General features: G+C 41.9%; 1 protein-coding gene across 1 annotated transcript in view; it reads right to left on the bottom strand.

The window, feature by feature from the left end:
* CTDSPL2 (CTD small phosphatase like 2) overlaps positions 1 to 16,824 on the bottom strand; it is a gene marked incomplete in the record, with an annotated part of 2,284,573 nt that overhangs the window by 117,796 nt on the left and 2,149,953 nt on the right. The window contains 2 exon segments of the mRNA XM_044078258.1: positions 2,421 to 2,516; positions 2,717 to 2,843. Of these exon segments, the coding sequence (XP_043934193.1) occupies positions 2,421 to 2,516; positions 2,717 to 2,843 (223 nt within the window).

The raw sequence follows: 16,824 nt of genomic DNA, 5'->3' as shown, positions 1-16,824 counted from the left end.
GCCTCCGCACTTGCCTGGTTTAATAGTTACCTATCTGGCAGGGAATAATCTGTCAAATGGCTCTCATCCTCCTCACCTTTCCTTCCCCTCTCCACTGGTGTTCCCCAAGGCTCCATCTTGGGACCCCTTTTGTTCAACATCTTCACCAGTGATCTTTACACCTCATGCAAAGAATCCTCCCTTATTCAGTATGCCGATGACTCCACACATATCCATCTCAAATAACATTCCTGAACTACACTCCCTGACCCAACAGGCCCTACTATCCACTGAACAATGGCTCTCTCACAGTCTATTGATCCTAAATCCCAAAAAGACCAAACTCCTACTTTTCCTTCCCCGTTCTCTTTCTCATCACAAATCCTCCTTTTTTATTACATCTTCTAACAATGCAACTATACAACTTGACACCCACACAAAACTCCTAGGGGTCATTATCGATGACGAACTAAAGTTCAACCTGCACATACTCCAATGTATAAAAAAACAAACCAGAAACTAGGTCTGCTATATCGGAACAAAAAATTCCTAACCCCTGAATCTAGACTTACCCTGGGACAGGCACTCCTCCTCCCCTCCCTCTTATACACCTCCTCAGTTCTTACCAATATCCAGGCCTCCACTCTAAACAAACTCCAACAGACTTACCATAAAATAGCCAGATTCATTATGAATTCCCCATACAACTCACACCACTGCATTTCTTTAAACTCTCTTCAATGGCTTGAACTTCCTCAATTTCTGCTATCTTATCAATTTCATATGCTACACTCTATTCTTTATAAACCCTCCTTCTGTCCATCTCGATCTTCCTTAGTCTCCATCTACATCCCCTCTGCACTTCTAACCAACAATTACTTGATATCTACAACCCAAAAAGGTCAGTACCAAACTACTCTACAAACACTCCCTTGCCCATGCTTGGAACAAACTTCCCCTTGACTTACGTTCAATCTCCCACACCTCACACTTGAAAAATGAACTAAAAGCTTATTTTCTCAATTCCAGAACCTGCCCTTGCCATGACCCTACCTAGCCTTTCCTTCCCTTTATGTACCCTCAAAAGGACCATACTTAGTACCTCATTACACCTCTCTCTCCAATGTGTCTACTATGCATTTGCATAATTTTACACAAACAAAATTTTTATTGTTGACCTATTGAACTATATCAATGTAAAATTGTTACTTAGATTCTTTTTAATGCAACTTTAACTTTATGCATGTAACCCAACATATGTGAATCTTTTTGCTATAACTGCTGTTATATCAATATTGTTTAAAATTGTACTCGTTTAAAATGTACTACTGGAGCTTCTCTCCTCGGGTCTCCACTGAAAATGGGCAACAAGCCAGTTGGACAAACCCGGTTAACAAATGTCAATAAATAAATAAAATAAATAAAATGCATAGTGAGTCTTCATAGTGATTCTTTGATTTAGAGGTAGTTATTTGGTTTAGGCTCGGAATCTGTGTTGCCTCTCGGAACTACATTTTATGATGCTGCTAATTGCTGTGCATTTGGTAAATTTGAATATTTTACAGAGTGAGTTTTTTAGTTGAGAGTAATTCAGTGTGTTATGGAGTTCAAGCCAGTATAAATAATGCAGAACTGCATATTAACGGATTTTGTTAAGTAGATTTGTAGCAAATGCTGCAATCTTAACGTGCCCGTTTGTTGAAGGGGGATTTCTAGCTATGTTAAAATGGGTCGCATGAAGTAAGCATAAGAATAAAATATATTGGACTGCTTATAGTTCTGTTTGAGTGTCTGGTTAATGTTAGATTCAATAAAGCACACAGTTTTTAAATTGGCTTTGGTCACAGAGTAGTCAATGCAATGGTCAAACACAAGGTGCTGGTCAAGGACTACTTCTAGTAACATGGTTTAACTTTATTTATTTATACTTATTTGTTTACCAGGGTAATGAACTGATCTCAATGGACCACTTGCAGGTACAGCCTAGGTGACTTGTTTATGGATGTTTTAGTTATTTCTGGTGCGATTTTGTAAGCTGCTTTAGTAGTAAAGATCATTATTTTGGTATTTTGGGGAGTTAGTAAGTAAGCCATTCTTCCAATTTACTGAAGGCATGCTGTGTTTGGAGCTCAGCATGGGAGCTGGTGGATCAAAGCATGCAATCAATAGCATATTGTACAATGGCTCCTTTTTCAACTACTTTATGCATGTTGTTGGTAAAAATGTTGAACGGGGGCTGAGGATAGACCCTTAAGTACACCTACTGTAGTGAGAGAAAAAGTTAAGTATTTTTCCACCTTCCCTTGCTCTCCTTTCTACACACAAAGCTAATGAATTTTCATGTGGAACATTAACACAAATTTACTTTACACCAGTATTCTGACAGTTGCAAGTGAAACATTAAACCGCATTAACAATGTAGCAATCTGGAAAAAGATTACCAGCTCTACCAGTTGTTCAAGGAAAGGAATCAACTTTAAAAGTTCGTTGTCATTTTTATCCACAAACCAGCTCTCTATAGGAATTCCATTTGAAAGCTACAAAGAAAAAAATACATGTAAGGATACCAATAACATAATGAATCCCAGTAATAAAAAAAAAAAAAGATTATACTGACCACTAACACAACTGCTACACTGAAATTCCATTTAGCTGGACTGAAGATTTTTTTTATAACTATATCAAAGCAGAATTATTAAAAAGCAGAATAAAACTGTTTTTCAAAGATATTAATTACCTGATAAGCGAAGGCCTGCGGTGAATTATCAATTATGACAGTTTTTGAAAGGTCTCTTCCAAGGATATTTAAGTCTTTAATATAGTTCCCTTGTACGCAAACACAATGTTCACGGAAAAGTCTGTGCCTATACAAATAAAACATCACACATTTATCCACTACTCTTACTGTTGTTTTTAAACAATATATGCAATATTTCATAAAACAGTGCCAAGAAAAAAACAAACTTCACAAATTAAACCAGCACTACGGGATTTTTGTGAGAACAGTAAAGTTATGCGAGTAACTCACCATAAGAATAGATGCTTAGAATGGCGCTCACTGTTGCAGTATTAAAAGAAAGTTCCTAGACTTAATTTCTTTGAGTCCAGAATTTTCTGCCTGCATTTTGCAGTCTCTTCTATCAGCATTTTTCAGCTTTGGCAAGGTGGGTGGTAATAGTGATGGTGGTGGTAGGGGGGTACAGGACACCTAGATTAAGTTTAACTAGTTTGAGAGAGGGTCCAGCTCAGATTACTGCTGTAGTCCTAGCTAGTCAGTCAACAGCTCATTAGGTAGACTGCAAGTTTTACCTGCAGCTGTTTCTACAGTGAAGAGCTTGAGTGTTTCAATGATTTTATGACCAAACCGTCAGCTTTGAGGAAAGCATACAAGTGATGCAAACATTCCAACTTTACTGCACAGAGTCTACATAATAAAGTGCTGATCAAAAAAAGCAACCTTTTCATTAATGGCACCACCTGCAATCAGATTTCCTACTATAGGAGCTGCAGTATACACTTTTCACTTTTTTTAAAAACTTGTCAAATCTACACACTTCAGTTGCCACTCCATCACTATCCATTAATAAATGAACTCAAATGCTACTATGCTGCCTTCTGACTTGTCAGTCACTACAAAATGTGGAAATTCCTGTATGACAACTGTTAGTCTTACACAGTGCCATTTAACTGACTTTTGCAATTCCAACTTAACCCAGTGCTGCTGATGATAAAATTAAGTGAAAAAACAACTTTATTCTGCTTAGCAGCACATTCTGCTCTGGTACCTTCTCACCTAAGGCAAATCCACACAAAATAAATATAGCATTTGTTTAACAGTAGTCATTAAAAAGAATCACATAAAATAATTTGTAATGCCCTGCCTTCAATAATTTCAAGATATAACCCTGCATTCAATGATTTCTAAACACAAGAGGAGTGAAGGAAAGGTGTTAGAAAACAAAATTAAATCATGTCACATTTTGTACAGGAATTAAAATAAGGCTGGGACCAGCTAGTTAAGTTGATAGTGGTGACAATGATGATGACATAAATGCAATGGGTGAAAGTGTCCCAAGAAAAGAACACTGGTATTGTCCCTTTAACTTTTATACATGGAGTAACATGCAATGCTGAACATTCATCCATCCAGTACTTTGGAACTTCCTCAATTAATTAAGCTCCTCCACCCTAGGACACAAGTCTGATGCACTGTTAAAAGGAAATTGCAGCCTGCACCATTTTTTTTCATTTGCAGAAAGTATTAGAGTGCCCCAGCTGAAGCACCCACTTCCCACGAGTCTTATCTGTCTAGCCCTACAAGACCCACAGCTGGTAGCACAATGACTTCCTGCTAGCCCAAAAAGGGTTACAGAAGCTCCCTAGAGTTGTCTCTCCTGTTCTGATCAGTGCTCCCTCTCATTTAAGTTGGTCTTCTTTTACACCTATGGCTACAGTGAATTAAACACAAAGTTGTACAGAAAGGATCAGTACTGCAGTATGAATCCTTATCTGTGGAAATGTACTAAAACCAATTAAAAGGCCACCATGGGGAGGAAACTGATACAGCATACCTTGCAGCACTGCAGTAGCAAATTCTGACCTCCCAGATTGTGGATCTAGTTTTGTAGTGTCTGAATAAGGTATGGACAGGTCCAACTGGAAGCCTGCCTCACAAAAGTCCAGAGCCAAATTACTTTTGAAGAAAGCTGCTATCATTAATGCTGCCCTGGTGGACTGCACCCTCACAGATTTCATATCACTACTAAATGAAAAGTAATACAGCGAGGCAGCCACTTGAACAAGGCTTACTTGGAAAAAGGTCCACCCTCCTTTCTGGGGAAGAAGTACACAAAGTTGATCTGTCTGCCTGACCTCCCTGGTTTGTGCGACACCATGCCTGAACAGCAGTACCTTTTCTTTCTGGCTATGCCGGTTAAGATGACAGAAAAAGGAATACTTTGGCTGACTAATGGTTCTGAAACCACTTCTGTCATGTAGGAAGGGTCTATCTGAGATTCACCTCTTCCTTACGGAAGACTATGTAGTACTCTCTACACGTAAGGGTCTGTAGTTTAGACAGCTCCCTATTACAAGTGTCGAAGAAATCACGGATTTTGAAACTGGAAGAAATAAATTGGAATTCAAACAAATTAATGGTGAATTCCAAAACTTGCTGGTGCACTATACAAACTTTTGCTCAGAGAGGGGTAAAGCCCTCCTGAACCCCCTGATGAAAGGCCTGTGGCTCCCACACCTCTGCTCCAGATATATACTAACTCTGAGATTGTGATATCTCAGAGCAAGAGAGAGCACGTCAATGTACCACTACTTTGAACTTGCTACAAATCCTCCTTAGCTGCATTTTCTTATTACACCAAGGACTGAAATAATGGTCTTTAAAACATCAATAAGCACCAGTTCACACATTCAAATCAGTGTGGCAACCACAGAGAACAATGTTTTCCAAGATAGTTAGTTTCAAATATGGTTAGGGTAAGCTTTTTTGATTACAAAATGGAGGCCTCATGGGAAGGCATTGGCCTCCTAGAAGGGATGGGGCTTAAGTACAGCATCCTTCTCAGGAACTGCTTAACCATAACTTGAGAAGAAATGAGAGGACTCGGAACTCTTGTGGAGCACACACCTCCCCCCCCGAAATGGTCCTTAAAGGGCATCAGCCTAAAAGAATCCAAGCTGCCAACTTGAGGATCTTGAGATTTGCATGTAACAGAATCCCTATGTCTTGTTTCATGAGTGCACACTCCAGTGGAAGTAGCAGAAGACCCTCTTAACTATCAGGGCGAAACGCTGCTGTCTTTGCCATAAGGGAACTATCAGAAGGATTTTGGCCATGGCATCTTTGATCTTCTGCAATACTCTGGCGATCACACGGTTTGGAAAGGGATGCATACAGAAGCCCACTTTTTTCAAAGAATGCTGAAGGCATTTGCTGCTATGCCTTTTTTTGTTTTTTTCATGTGAGCCTTGACTAACATTTACTTTCCTAATACAAGCAGATAACTCTGTCACCAGAACACCCTATTATTGAGACAAAAAGAGAAAGAAAGAAAGGAAGAGTTGTGTAAGCAAACTTACATTAACAGGAGATGTTCAAATAATGACTGTTGCAGTACTCTTAGCTATACGGGTTACATCCTGCCAAGGATATAACAGCAAGACAGCTTCAAAAGCTTCAGGGCACCTTCCATGTTCCCAAACTGTTAGGCAGCATGACCAGAGCTGACAAAAAGACAAGTTTGGGTACAAAGCCCTTCAATGCTTTCCTGTCAACAGAGAATGAGAGGCTGAGCCCTGAAATGACAATGCTAGGAAGAACAAAAATAACCACAACCTGGCATAAACAGCATACTGAAAAACAAGAGAAAAGTACAGCTGTGTACACTTACCATAAATGTAGATGTTTGAGTGTATTCACTGTTGCAGTCATTACATTTGGGTAATCTGCTGGCAGGTTGCTCTCAGTCGGCCTGAATTCCAAAGTCTTGGGTCCTGCGTCGATTGCTGTCTCTTCTTCCAAGACGTCAGGGGTATACAACATGCAGCAGCTGCCATTTTCTTTAGTTTTTCTTGCCCCCGATGTCAGGTGCCCCCAAAAAGGTAGCTTATATATATATATATATATATATATATATATATATATATATATATATATATATATATATATATACATACACACACATGCATCAGTAAAAACTTTACCTTCATCTACAAGCAAATACACCACATAGGTTGTAGAAGATAGAAAAAGAAATATAAACTCCAGAATGACAGGGGGATGGTGGGAGGGTAACCTGGACTGCAACAGTGAATACACTCGAACATCTACATTTATGGTAAGTGTACACAACTGTACTATGTTCTTCGTGTTTCACTGTTGCAGTCATTACATTTGGGTAGAATCCCAAAGCTATGCTTGGGAGGTTGGAGCTGAACAGCATTAGGTGCAGCTATAAGGCCCTGAAGAACTAACAAAGACAAAGCCTGCCCTGGACTTAGAGTACAGAGGCAAATGATAATGTTTTGTAAAGGTGTGAACAGAACTCCAAGTAGCAGCCTCTAGAATGTCTGGTTGGTACTCCTCTGAGAAAGGCTGATGAAGTAGCTGCAGCTCTGGTGGAATGAGAACTAATGCCCTTGGGCACAGGTTTACCATGGTGTAAGTAGCAGAAACGGATGCAGTGGCTTAACCACTTTGAAATTGTCTGCTTTGAAATAGCCTTTCCTTCTGATCCTGCAGCATATGACACTAGTAATTGCTCAGTTTTTCTTCAAGCTTTAGTCCGGCTCAGTAGAATCTTAGCTGTCTGTGTATGTCCAAGGAATGCAGAATTCTCTCCCCCTTGTTCTGCAGATTTGGATAAAAAGGTTGGCAGATGAATTGTTTGGTTAAGAGCCACACTGGAAACCACCTTAGGCATAAATGAAGGATTTGTCCTCAGAGATACCCTGTCTGGGTAAAATATGATAAAAGGTTCTACAGCCATGGGGGCCTGTGGCTCTGAAACTCTTCTTGCTGAAGTAATTGCTAGTAGCAGAGCTGTTTTCCATGATAAGAACTTTATATCAGCAGTAGCAGCTGGTTCAAATGGAGGCAGGGTGAGCTTTTCCAACACATAATTGAGGCCCCATGCAGGTAATGGTGATCTTCTAGGAGGCCTTAAATTTGTGGCTCCTCTACGATACTACTTTAGTAAAGGATGAGAAAAGATTGGTGGCTCTGTATTGTAATGAGCCGAAATGGCAGAGGCATGGATTTTAATTGATGAGAAAGATAGGCCTTTGTCAAGCATCTCAGTTAAGTATTGTAATATCTGAGGAATATTTGTTTCTGCTGTATCAGTTCATTGTGCTTGATTCCAAGCACATCATCTCTTCCATTTGTCAGCATAAGACTTTCTAGTACTAGGCCTTCTGGCTTCCAAAATGACATCCACCACAGCTTTACTGAGAGGTGTTGTTTGTATAACTACATGGTCAGCCATGCTGCCAGGTTCAGTGTCTGTAGTTGATTGTGCAGGATCTGATTGTTTTGCTGGGACAGTAGTTGAGGTCTTTGAGGTAAGGTCCAAGCTGGGCACTGAGACAAGTTCCTTAGGATTGGGTACCAGTATTGGTGGGACCAGTCCGGGGCAATTAGTATCATCTTTGGTTTCTCTTGTCGGCTTTTAGGAGGACCTTGGGGAGAAGAGGCAGAGGAGGAAAGGCGTAAACTGATAGGTTTTTCCAACTGAAGGATAGGGCGTCCACTTTCTATGCTTGTCTGTTATAAGTCCTTGTGCAGAATCTTTTCAATTGATAATTTTGAGGAGAGGCAAACAGATATATGTCTGGGCTCCCCCATTTCTCTGTTAACATGCTGAAGACTTGTGGATTTAGTTTCCACTCATGAGGATCCATAAGGTTTCTGCTTAAATCGTCTGCCAGAGTATTTTGCTTTCCTGGCAGGAATTGAGCTTGAAGATGTACTTGGTAGGTCAAAGCTGTGTCCCACAGTGTCATGGCTAATCTGCAAAGGAGGTATGAGTGTGTGCCCCCTTGCTTGTTTATATACCACATGACCGTGGTGTTGTCCGTCTTTATCATTAGTTGTCCTGGATGAAGAAAGTCCTTGAAGGCTGTTAGGGCATTTTGAACAGCTAGCATCTCTTTCTGGTTGATATGCAGATGCATTTGTTTCGGGGTCCATATGCCCTGAATGCAGCTTCCTGCCATGTGAGCCCCCCCAGGCATAATCTGATGCGTCTGTTGTTATGGTTTGGCTGGCAGGGGGTAGAGTGAAGGCCTGTCCCATGCTTTGGTCACATGCCTTTGCCCACCATAGAAACTCCTGTTGTAGGCAGGGAATGAGAGGAATCATTGCTTCCAGACTGTGAGAATGTTGACTCCATAAACTTTTTAGGTACCACTGAAGTTTCCTCATATGCAGTCTTGCATATGGAATCAGTAGGATGCAGGATGCCATGAAGCCCAGAGCCTGCAGAATTTGTCTTGCAGATAACTGGGTTTTTGTTGCCATCAGTCTGAAGTAAGTATTCAGTTGCCTTTGTCTGGCGTGAGGTAAGCCATCTGGGCAGTTGTATTCAAGCTTGCACCCAGGAATGGTATCTTTTGAGAGGGTACCAGTTGTGATTTCTTTTCGTTTATTGTGTACCCTAGTCATGCTAGAAGCCTTTTCACAAATGCCAGGTGTCGAAGAAGAGTGTCCTTGTTCTCTGCTTGAATGAGACAGTCGTCCAAGTAAGGATATATCTGTATACTTCTTTGTCTGCAAAATGTAATTACTGGTGCCAGGCACTTCGTAAAGACCCTGGGCGCAGTAGATAAGCCAAAGGGCAGTGCAGAGAATTGATAATGCATTAAGCCAGCCTTGAATTTGAGGTATCTTCTGCACGACTGTCTTATTGGGACATGCAGGTATGCCTCTTTTAGGTCTAATGTCACCAGCCAAGCATTCTTGCCCAACATGGGCAGAAGCTGCTGCAAAGTCAGCATTTTGAATTTTGGAATGTCCAGGTGTGTGTTCAAACTCGATAAATCCAGTATTGGACGCCAGGCCTTGCCCTTTCTGGGTACCAAGAACAGTCGAGTAAAAACCTTGTCCCTTTTCCTGTTCTGGTAGTGGCTGAATGGCCCCCATATCCATGAGGGATGTAACGTGTTTCTGTGCCTCTGCCCACTGATTTTATGGCAGATCTGGCCAACCATTTGCCATTGGCAGTGTGTGGAAATGGAATCTGTATCCCTATGATACTATGTTTAATACCCACTTGTCCTGGGTTATTAACTGCCAATTCTGAGCAAAATGTGTTAATTTTCCCCCTATGGGTGCTGCCAAAAGATAAGTGGTTGATGTAGGCAGAGGGAAGTCATTGGGATTGTTTTCTGTAGGTTTGCGCTTTATCTCCTCCAGTTTTGGAGGTAGAAGCGCCCTATTGCTTTGACTTGTATGAATCTTGCGCCTGGTATCTGGAACCCTTAGGGCATCTGGATTTGCCCCTTTGAGCTCTGTCTGACACAATAAAAAGACCAATTTTTTGTAGGCCAGTGTCTACTGAATCTTGGTGGCTGCACTTGTAAGAAGTCTAACAGTTTGCATAGACTTAGCTTTGTCTTCCATTTTCTTTAAAACCTCTTCAGCCTTAATACCAAACATAGAATCATGCTGCAAAGGTGCATCTAGCAATTTAGGTTTAACATGATCAGGCAGATTTTGTTCGTTTAGCCAGGCATGCCTCCTAATCACAGATCCAGTAACTGCGGTCCTGCAGGAGGCCTCTAATGAGTCAAAACCACATTGCTGCATGCAATAATTCCTGCAATTCTTTGTTCTGCAGATTCAGAAATCAACATCATTTTCTGTTTCAGCAATTCCATAACATGTTGTTGGTACTTAAGCAAATAAAACTGACAGTTTAAGGCCCCGATTGCCAAGGTTACAGATGTATAAACCTTTTCCCCCATCTGTCCAGTGCCCTTGAATCTCTGTCAGAGGGGGTAGGATTTTTTGCTGTTGAGGCCTTAACTCCCTTTGGACCCTGTGAAATAGTTTCAGGATCAGCAGCAGGGTTTCTAAATAAAAATTTATGTGAGTCAGGGACCCTGTAATATCTGTCAGGCATACTGGGAGCCGGAGGTAAGGAATCAGGGGTCAAGCTTGACTCCGAAAACACATGATCCACAATGTCTAAAACAGAAGGAAATCCCTGAGCCTCTTTTTGGATTCTGAGAAGTCTTGACTCTCCCACTGAAAATGCTCCCTCAAAGTATGCAAGGTTTCTCCAAATGAATAATCCTCAGGAGGAGATGCAGATGGTATAGACTCCTCTGCATCAGAATCCTCATACGGAGGCATAGATAATTCCTGATCAGAAGAGGAATCTGAAGAAATAGAAACTTGATCTGAAGATTCATAATCAGTGTCTTGCCTAGGCCTCTTATCTGGAGGGGGATGGGTACCCAGTCTTCAGCCATTTTAATCATCTGTTTTTTAGGCATAGAGGCCTGTGCACGTGGCTCATGCGTCATTTTTTTAGTTTTAGAAGATGCTTTTGTCTTTGCTTTTGCAGCTGTCATCGGTTTGATATACAAATGCTGAGGTCTGAATACACCCTCAGAAGCCGGTGCCTGCTCAACGGCTATGGACCCATCCAAGGGAGATGCATCCGTCAGTCCAATACCTTGAGTATCTTGCGGCATGCCGTACTCCAGAAGGGTGTTGGTAAAGGCCTGCGACTCGAAGGTAGCGGGTATCAGGAGCTGCGAAAGCGCCTCACTGAGTACTGGTGACTGGCTTAGGAGAAGCTTCGTCTGTTTTGGATCTCGACTGCCTTTCTCTGTCCTTTTCTTTGCGTTTTTTATGTACTCCGGTAGTCGGATTGTTATCCGACGACATTTCTGGGTAGTTAAATCTGTTTCCAAAATACTTTGAGGCAAAAATATACCATCGCTTAATAGTGTGTTGGTTAAATCTAGCACAAAACTGACAGCCAGACACATTGTGATCAGGGCCTAGGCAAGGAATACAGTACAAATGGAAATCCTTATGAGGTATTTGCTTCCCACAAGTAATACAATTATTAACTTTTTCTGACATCGGTATGGAGCAAGAAAAAAGTTTCTCCAACAGGTTACTTAGCTTTAGTGAAGACTTCGGTTCTTTCAGTAGTCGGCCGACCAGCACTTGCGAAATGCTTCTGCTTTGGGCACCACGTGGCAAGAAAGACTAAAGAAAATGGCGTCGGCTGCATGATTTATACCCCTGATGACCTGACGTCATGGAAGAGGAGACAGCAACCGACGCAGGACCCAAGACTTTGGAAATTCAGGCCAAATGAGGGCAACCTGCCAGCAGATTACCCAAATGTAATGACTGCAACAGTGAAACACGAAGAACATTGAAGGGAAGAAGTGGCTATTGCAGCAGTTATTTGAATATTTACTGTTATGGCAAGTTTAGTAACACAACTACACTATGTTCATATTACTGACTAATGTTGCAGTACTCTTAGTTATATGGGTAGATTACCTTAGCATACCACATTTTGGAAGTGGAAGGAGAAGAATGCAGGAACCCCTGAGAATGGTCCTGGGAAAGCCATGTCTAGACCCAGAAGGAATCAAGCTTATAGCTCTTTGTAAAGGTATGTAAATAAGACAAATCTTCCACTTGTAGAACACTTCTAGACTCTAACCCCTTTTGAAAAAGTGATAAATGAAGCCAAGACCCTTGTAGAGTGGGCCTTGACAATGCCTGGAATAGTTTTGTTTTGGTGAGTATACAAAGTTATGTACTTACCATAATGCTCCATCTGTGTTGTCCATTTTCACTCAACATATGGGTTTGGATTAGACACACTGATCCAACTCGGCCGTTACTCCAGCTCGTGGAGACCAACAAACTTTCAGGATCCTTTCCTACCCACAATGCACCATGCCTAACTTCCTTTATATCCTTTTTACAGCTTGAGAGAGAATGAGAGAAAGAGGGACTATAAATAATTGCCATGACTGGAGTTCAACACAAGGGACATATGGTATCCTTAAAGATCTCATTCCTCCAGAAGTCATTTGTGAGAAATGGAGGGTGGGCAGTTGAGGAAGAATGAAAATAAACACAGATGGAAAGTTACACTAAGTACATAACTTCTTTATCTGATGTTGTCAATTTTCATTCATTCCTCAACGTATGGGACAGTCCCCAGCTACCTAAATTCCTGGGTGGACTCTAAGGAAGGATATTCCTGAATACAGTTAAGCCAAAGGCTGTGCTTCCCCTCAAGACCAGATCTAATTTGTAATGAGTTTTAAAAGTATGAGGATTTGACCATGTAGCAGGCCGCACAAATATCGTCCTTGGATGCTCCAGACTGAAATACAGTGGAAGTAGCCATAGATCTAGTGGAATGTGCCTTTAATGAGTTTGGCAACCGAAGATTCAATTTAGCATAAGCAAAAGAGATACTATCTGTCAACTATCTGGCTAAAGTCTCCTTTGTGACTGATTTGTCCATATTGTGATGTGCAAAGGAAACAAAGAGCTGGTCTGACTTTCTAAACTGATTTGTACTGTACAGGTATAAATGTAATGGTCTATGAACATCCAGTTGTTGTTGTCTTTCGGCTTTTCCCGGTTAGGGGTCGCCACAGCGGAACTCCGGTCCTCTAATGATTGGCAGTAGATTTTCACGAATGCCTAGGTGCCAGCTCGACGTTTAACCTTCAAAGAAGGCATGCCCATTTACGCAGGTCTTTCGAACGCCCACTCAACCGCGAGGAGGACATGCAGACTCCACACAGAAGGCACTCCCCACACTCCAGCTGAGAATCGAACGGGAGAACCTCTTGTTGTGAGGCAATAATACTACCGCTGCACCACCGCGGAAGTCCATGAACATCCAGTAAGTGCAGCATATATATGCTGCACTTACTGGATGTTCATAGAACTGCACCATCGCGGAAGTTCTATGAACATCCAGTAAGTGCGGCATATATTCTCCTTTACTAATAAAGTTTGGGAAGAATACTGGTAGGTTAATGATTTGGTTAATGTTGGATTCTGACACCACTTTAGGTAGGAAGGAAGCACTGGTACATAAGGTGACCTTGTCCTTGTGGAAAGTCAAATAAGTGGGTTTAGAAAAGATAATGCCTGAAGTTCTGAAACTGTTCTAGCAGATGTAATTGCAACTAAAAAGATGGTCTTCCAGGTCAAGAATGTTAAATCACAACTAGCTGCAGGTTCAAAGAGACTGTGTCAAGGCTTGCAGTACCACATTTAAATCCCATGGTGGTACAGCATCTTTGTAAGGAGGTCTAATTAAGCGAGTACCTTTCAAAAATGCTTCGCATATTTTGGAGAAAGCCTAGGAAGAATTCTGAAATCCCACATGTTAATTCAAAATGGCTGTGAGATGGACTTTGACAGTTGAACTAGCACCCTCATTAAATAAATTTGCTAAAAATTCAAGAACAGAATGCATGAGGGCTAAGAAAGGCTCTACCAGATTCTGCTCTGCCCAACAAACATCTTATCCATTTACTTCTGTAGAGTTTCCCAGTAGAGGGTTTACGGGAAGATAACAGAATGGAATGGACAGGCGAAGAGAGCAAAGGTTGCCTGGCAATCAATGGAATTGGAGAAACTGCGCAGTCAGTTTGAGGTTTGAGATATCTGGGTAAATCATGCATGTTGGTAGAAAGGAAGGTCTGGAGTTGGATCCAGAATCCAAGGTGGGTGCAGAAGATAAGGCCAAAGAAAGGGGAACCAGATTTGTTGAGATCAGTACGGTGCAATGAATTTGCTCTTCAACCTGGCTGCTTTCTGGAGGAATTTGGGAATTAATGGAGTTGGGGGATAAGCACATAGAAGACGGTGGGGCCATTTATGGAGCAGAGCATTGCTTTCTAGAGGAATTTGGGAATTAATGGAGTTGGGGGATAAGCACATAGAAGACCGTGGGGCCATTTATGGAGCAGAGCATCTCTTGGTGACTCCCCTGGAGGGGGGATTACAACAAAGACATTGCTGCAATTTTTGTTTAGGGGAGATGCAGTGCGACTACAAGGCTGGCCCCACTGATGGAAAATCATGTCCATCACTTTGTTGCTGACAGGTCACTTGTGAGGTAGTAAAATGGACCTGCTCAATTTGTCTGCTATCACGTTGGACTTCCCCAGAATACACATTGCAATAAGAAAATGATTGGAAGAAATTGCCCATTGCGACACCCTCAGGGCTTCCTGACACAGGGGGTAAAAGCTCTGGTTCCTCCTCCTTTGTTTATATACCAAACTACCAACATATTGACAGCTTGGATCGCAATCATTCTGAGAGGGAGAGAATTATTACAGTTTGATGACCGGGATAGTCCATTGGGCCTGGAAGAGCCTGTTTTCAGTGGAGGCACGGGGAGCAAAGCTCCACAGGATATAGACAATTTTACAATAGTTATACAAAAGTAAATAAAGTAATAGAAGAGTCAAAAATAGATAATATACAATTTGTTAAAAAAAGACATTTCTAATCCCAGGTAATGATTTCCAAAAGTGAGTTTCACGTAGTCTAAAGATATTAAAAAGTACAGGCATTTCAGATGAAAAAAAACATGCAAGTAAAAAATTAATGTTGTTGTTGTTGTGTCTTTCGGCTTTTCCCAGTTAGGGGTCGCCACAGTGGAACTCCGGTCCGTTAATGATTGGCAGTAGATTTTTACGTGCTGGCTTGCCGGGCCTAATGCACAATCTTCAACGAAGGAATGCCCATTCATGCATGTCGCCACACAGAAGACGCTCTGAGAAACGAACGGGCAACGTCTAACTGTGAGACGACAACGCTACTGCAGCACCACCACCGCCAAGTAAAAAAATTATGTACAGATAAAAAAACAAGTTTTGGAATGCTTGTAACACCAAAAGCACTGCTTTCATTTCCAGAACACCGATATGCAAGTTGGCCTCCTCAGGGGACCAAGTGCCTTTGACTGTCTGCTCCGTTAAATGCCTGCCCCACCCAATCGAGGAAGCATCTGTGGTCACTGTGGCCTTGGGTGGAGGAAGAATGAAAGGATGACCTTAGCAACAGTTGTGACTGCATCCACCAGGAAAGATAACTTATGCATACCCGAGTTATTCTTATCTTTGTCCACATGGGTTGAGAGAGAAGTGACCATCGTGTCTGTAGCATCCCTTGCAGAATTCTCATGTGATATCTTGCTAAAGGAACTAAGACTACTGCCACCGACATTGATCCCAGCATTTGTAGAATCAAGTGGGCTGAACTTTTAGTACTGCAAATTATTTTCTTGACCTGATTTCTTATTGTTTGTACTCTCGAAATGGGAAGAGATGATACCATAGATACTATGTTGAACACTGCTCCTACAAATTCTAATGTCTGGGTTGGTTGTAATTGTGACTTTTTGTGACTGATGGTTATTCCAAGATTTGATCAAGTCTGCAACACTTGGTCTCGAGCTTGTACAAGTTGACACCTGGCCGGAGCGGTAATGAGCCAGTCGTCCAAATATGGAAACATGCAGAATCCCTGCAGTCTCAAGTGAGCTCCCACTACTGCCATATACTTGAACACCCTGAGAACTGCAGTGATGCCAACGGACAGTGCCCTGAACTGGTAATGACTGGCTCCCAGCCGGAAGTGAAAGTACCTTCTGGACTGTCTGTTCATTTTTATGTGATAGTATGCATCCTGAAGGTCTATCAAGCACATCCAGTCATCCTTGCTCAGAAAGGACACAATGGACTGAACCATTACCATCTGGGAAAGTAGTGTGCCAAACCACTTTGCTCAACACACTATGATCTAAATTCGGTCTCCAGTCCTGTTTCCCTTGGCACTAAAAAGAATCTTGAGTAAGTTCCAGATTCTATTTGGTCTAGAGGGACCTCATGGGTCATTCTTTTTTTAGCAGCTTTTGAATTTCCAGCGCTGCTACTTCCCTCTGAGTGGGATACTGGGGATTTTCTTGGGTAACGGGGGTGGAAGAGAAAAGGGAATAATAACCTCTGGAAATGATTCTCTGCACCCAAGTGTCTTTTGTTATGTTTAGCCAGGCATCCTGGTCCAGAGATAAGAGACCCCCGAATGCCTCCAGTGAAGGCAATCGGGCCTCCTTACAGGAGCACTGATAGGGTCTACCGGAAAATGCATCTCCAGACAATCTATTTTGCGAGCCTCCTCTGCCACAGAAGTGTCCTGCAATTATCACTCCCCTCTCTGACTCTGGGGAACCACCTCCACGTGCATCCTGGAAAGGACCCAGAGACTTCCTGAACCACATCTTTTGACCTCCCCGTTGACTCCTGGAA

Source organism: Protopterus annectens, chromosome 7.part0 (genome assembly GCF_019279795.1).
Source record: "Protopterus annectens isolate FY-2018-M chromosome 7.part0, PAN1.0, whole genome shotgun sequence".
Lineage (NCBI taxonomy): Eukaryota > Metazoa > Chordata > Ceratodontiformes > Protopteridae > Protopterus > Protopterus annectens.
This window is presented reverse-complemented; position numbering and strand designations above follow the sequence as displayed.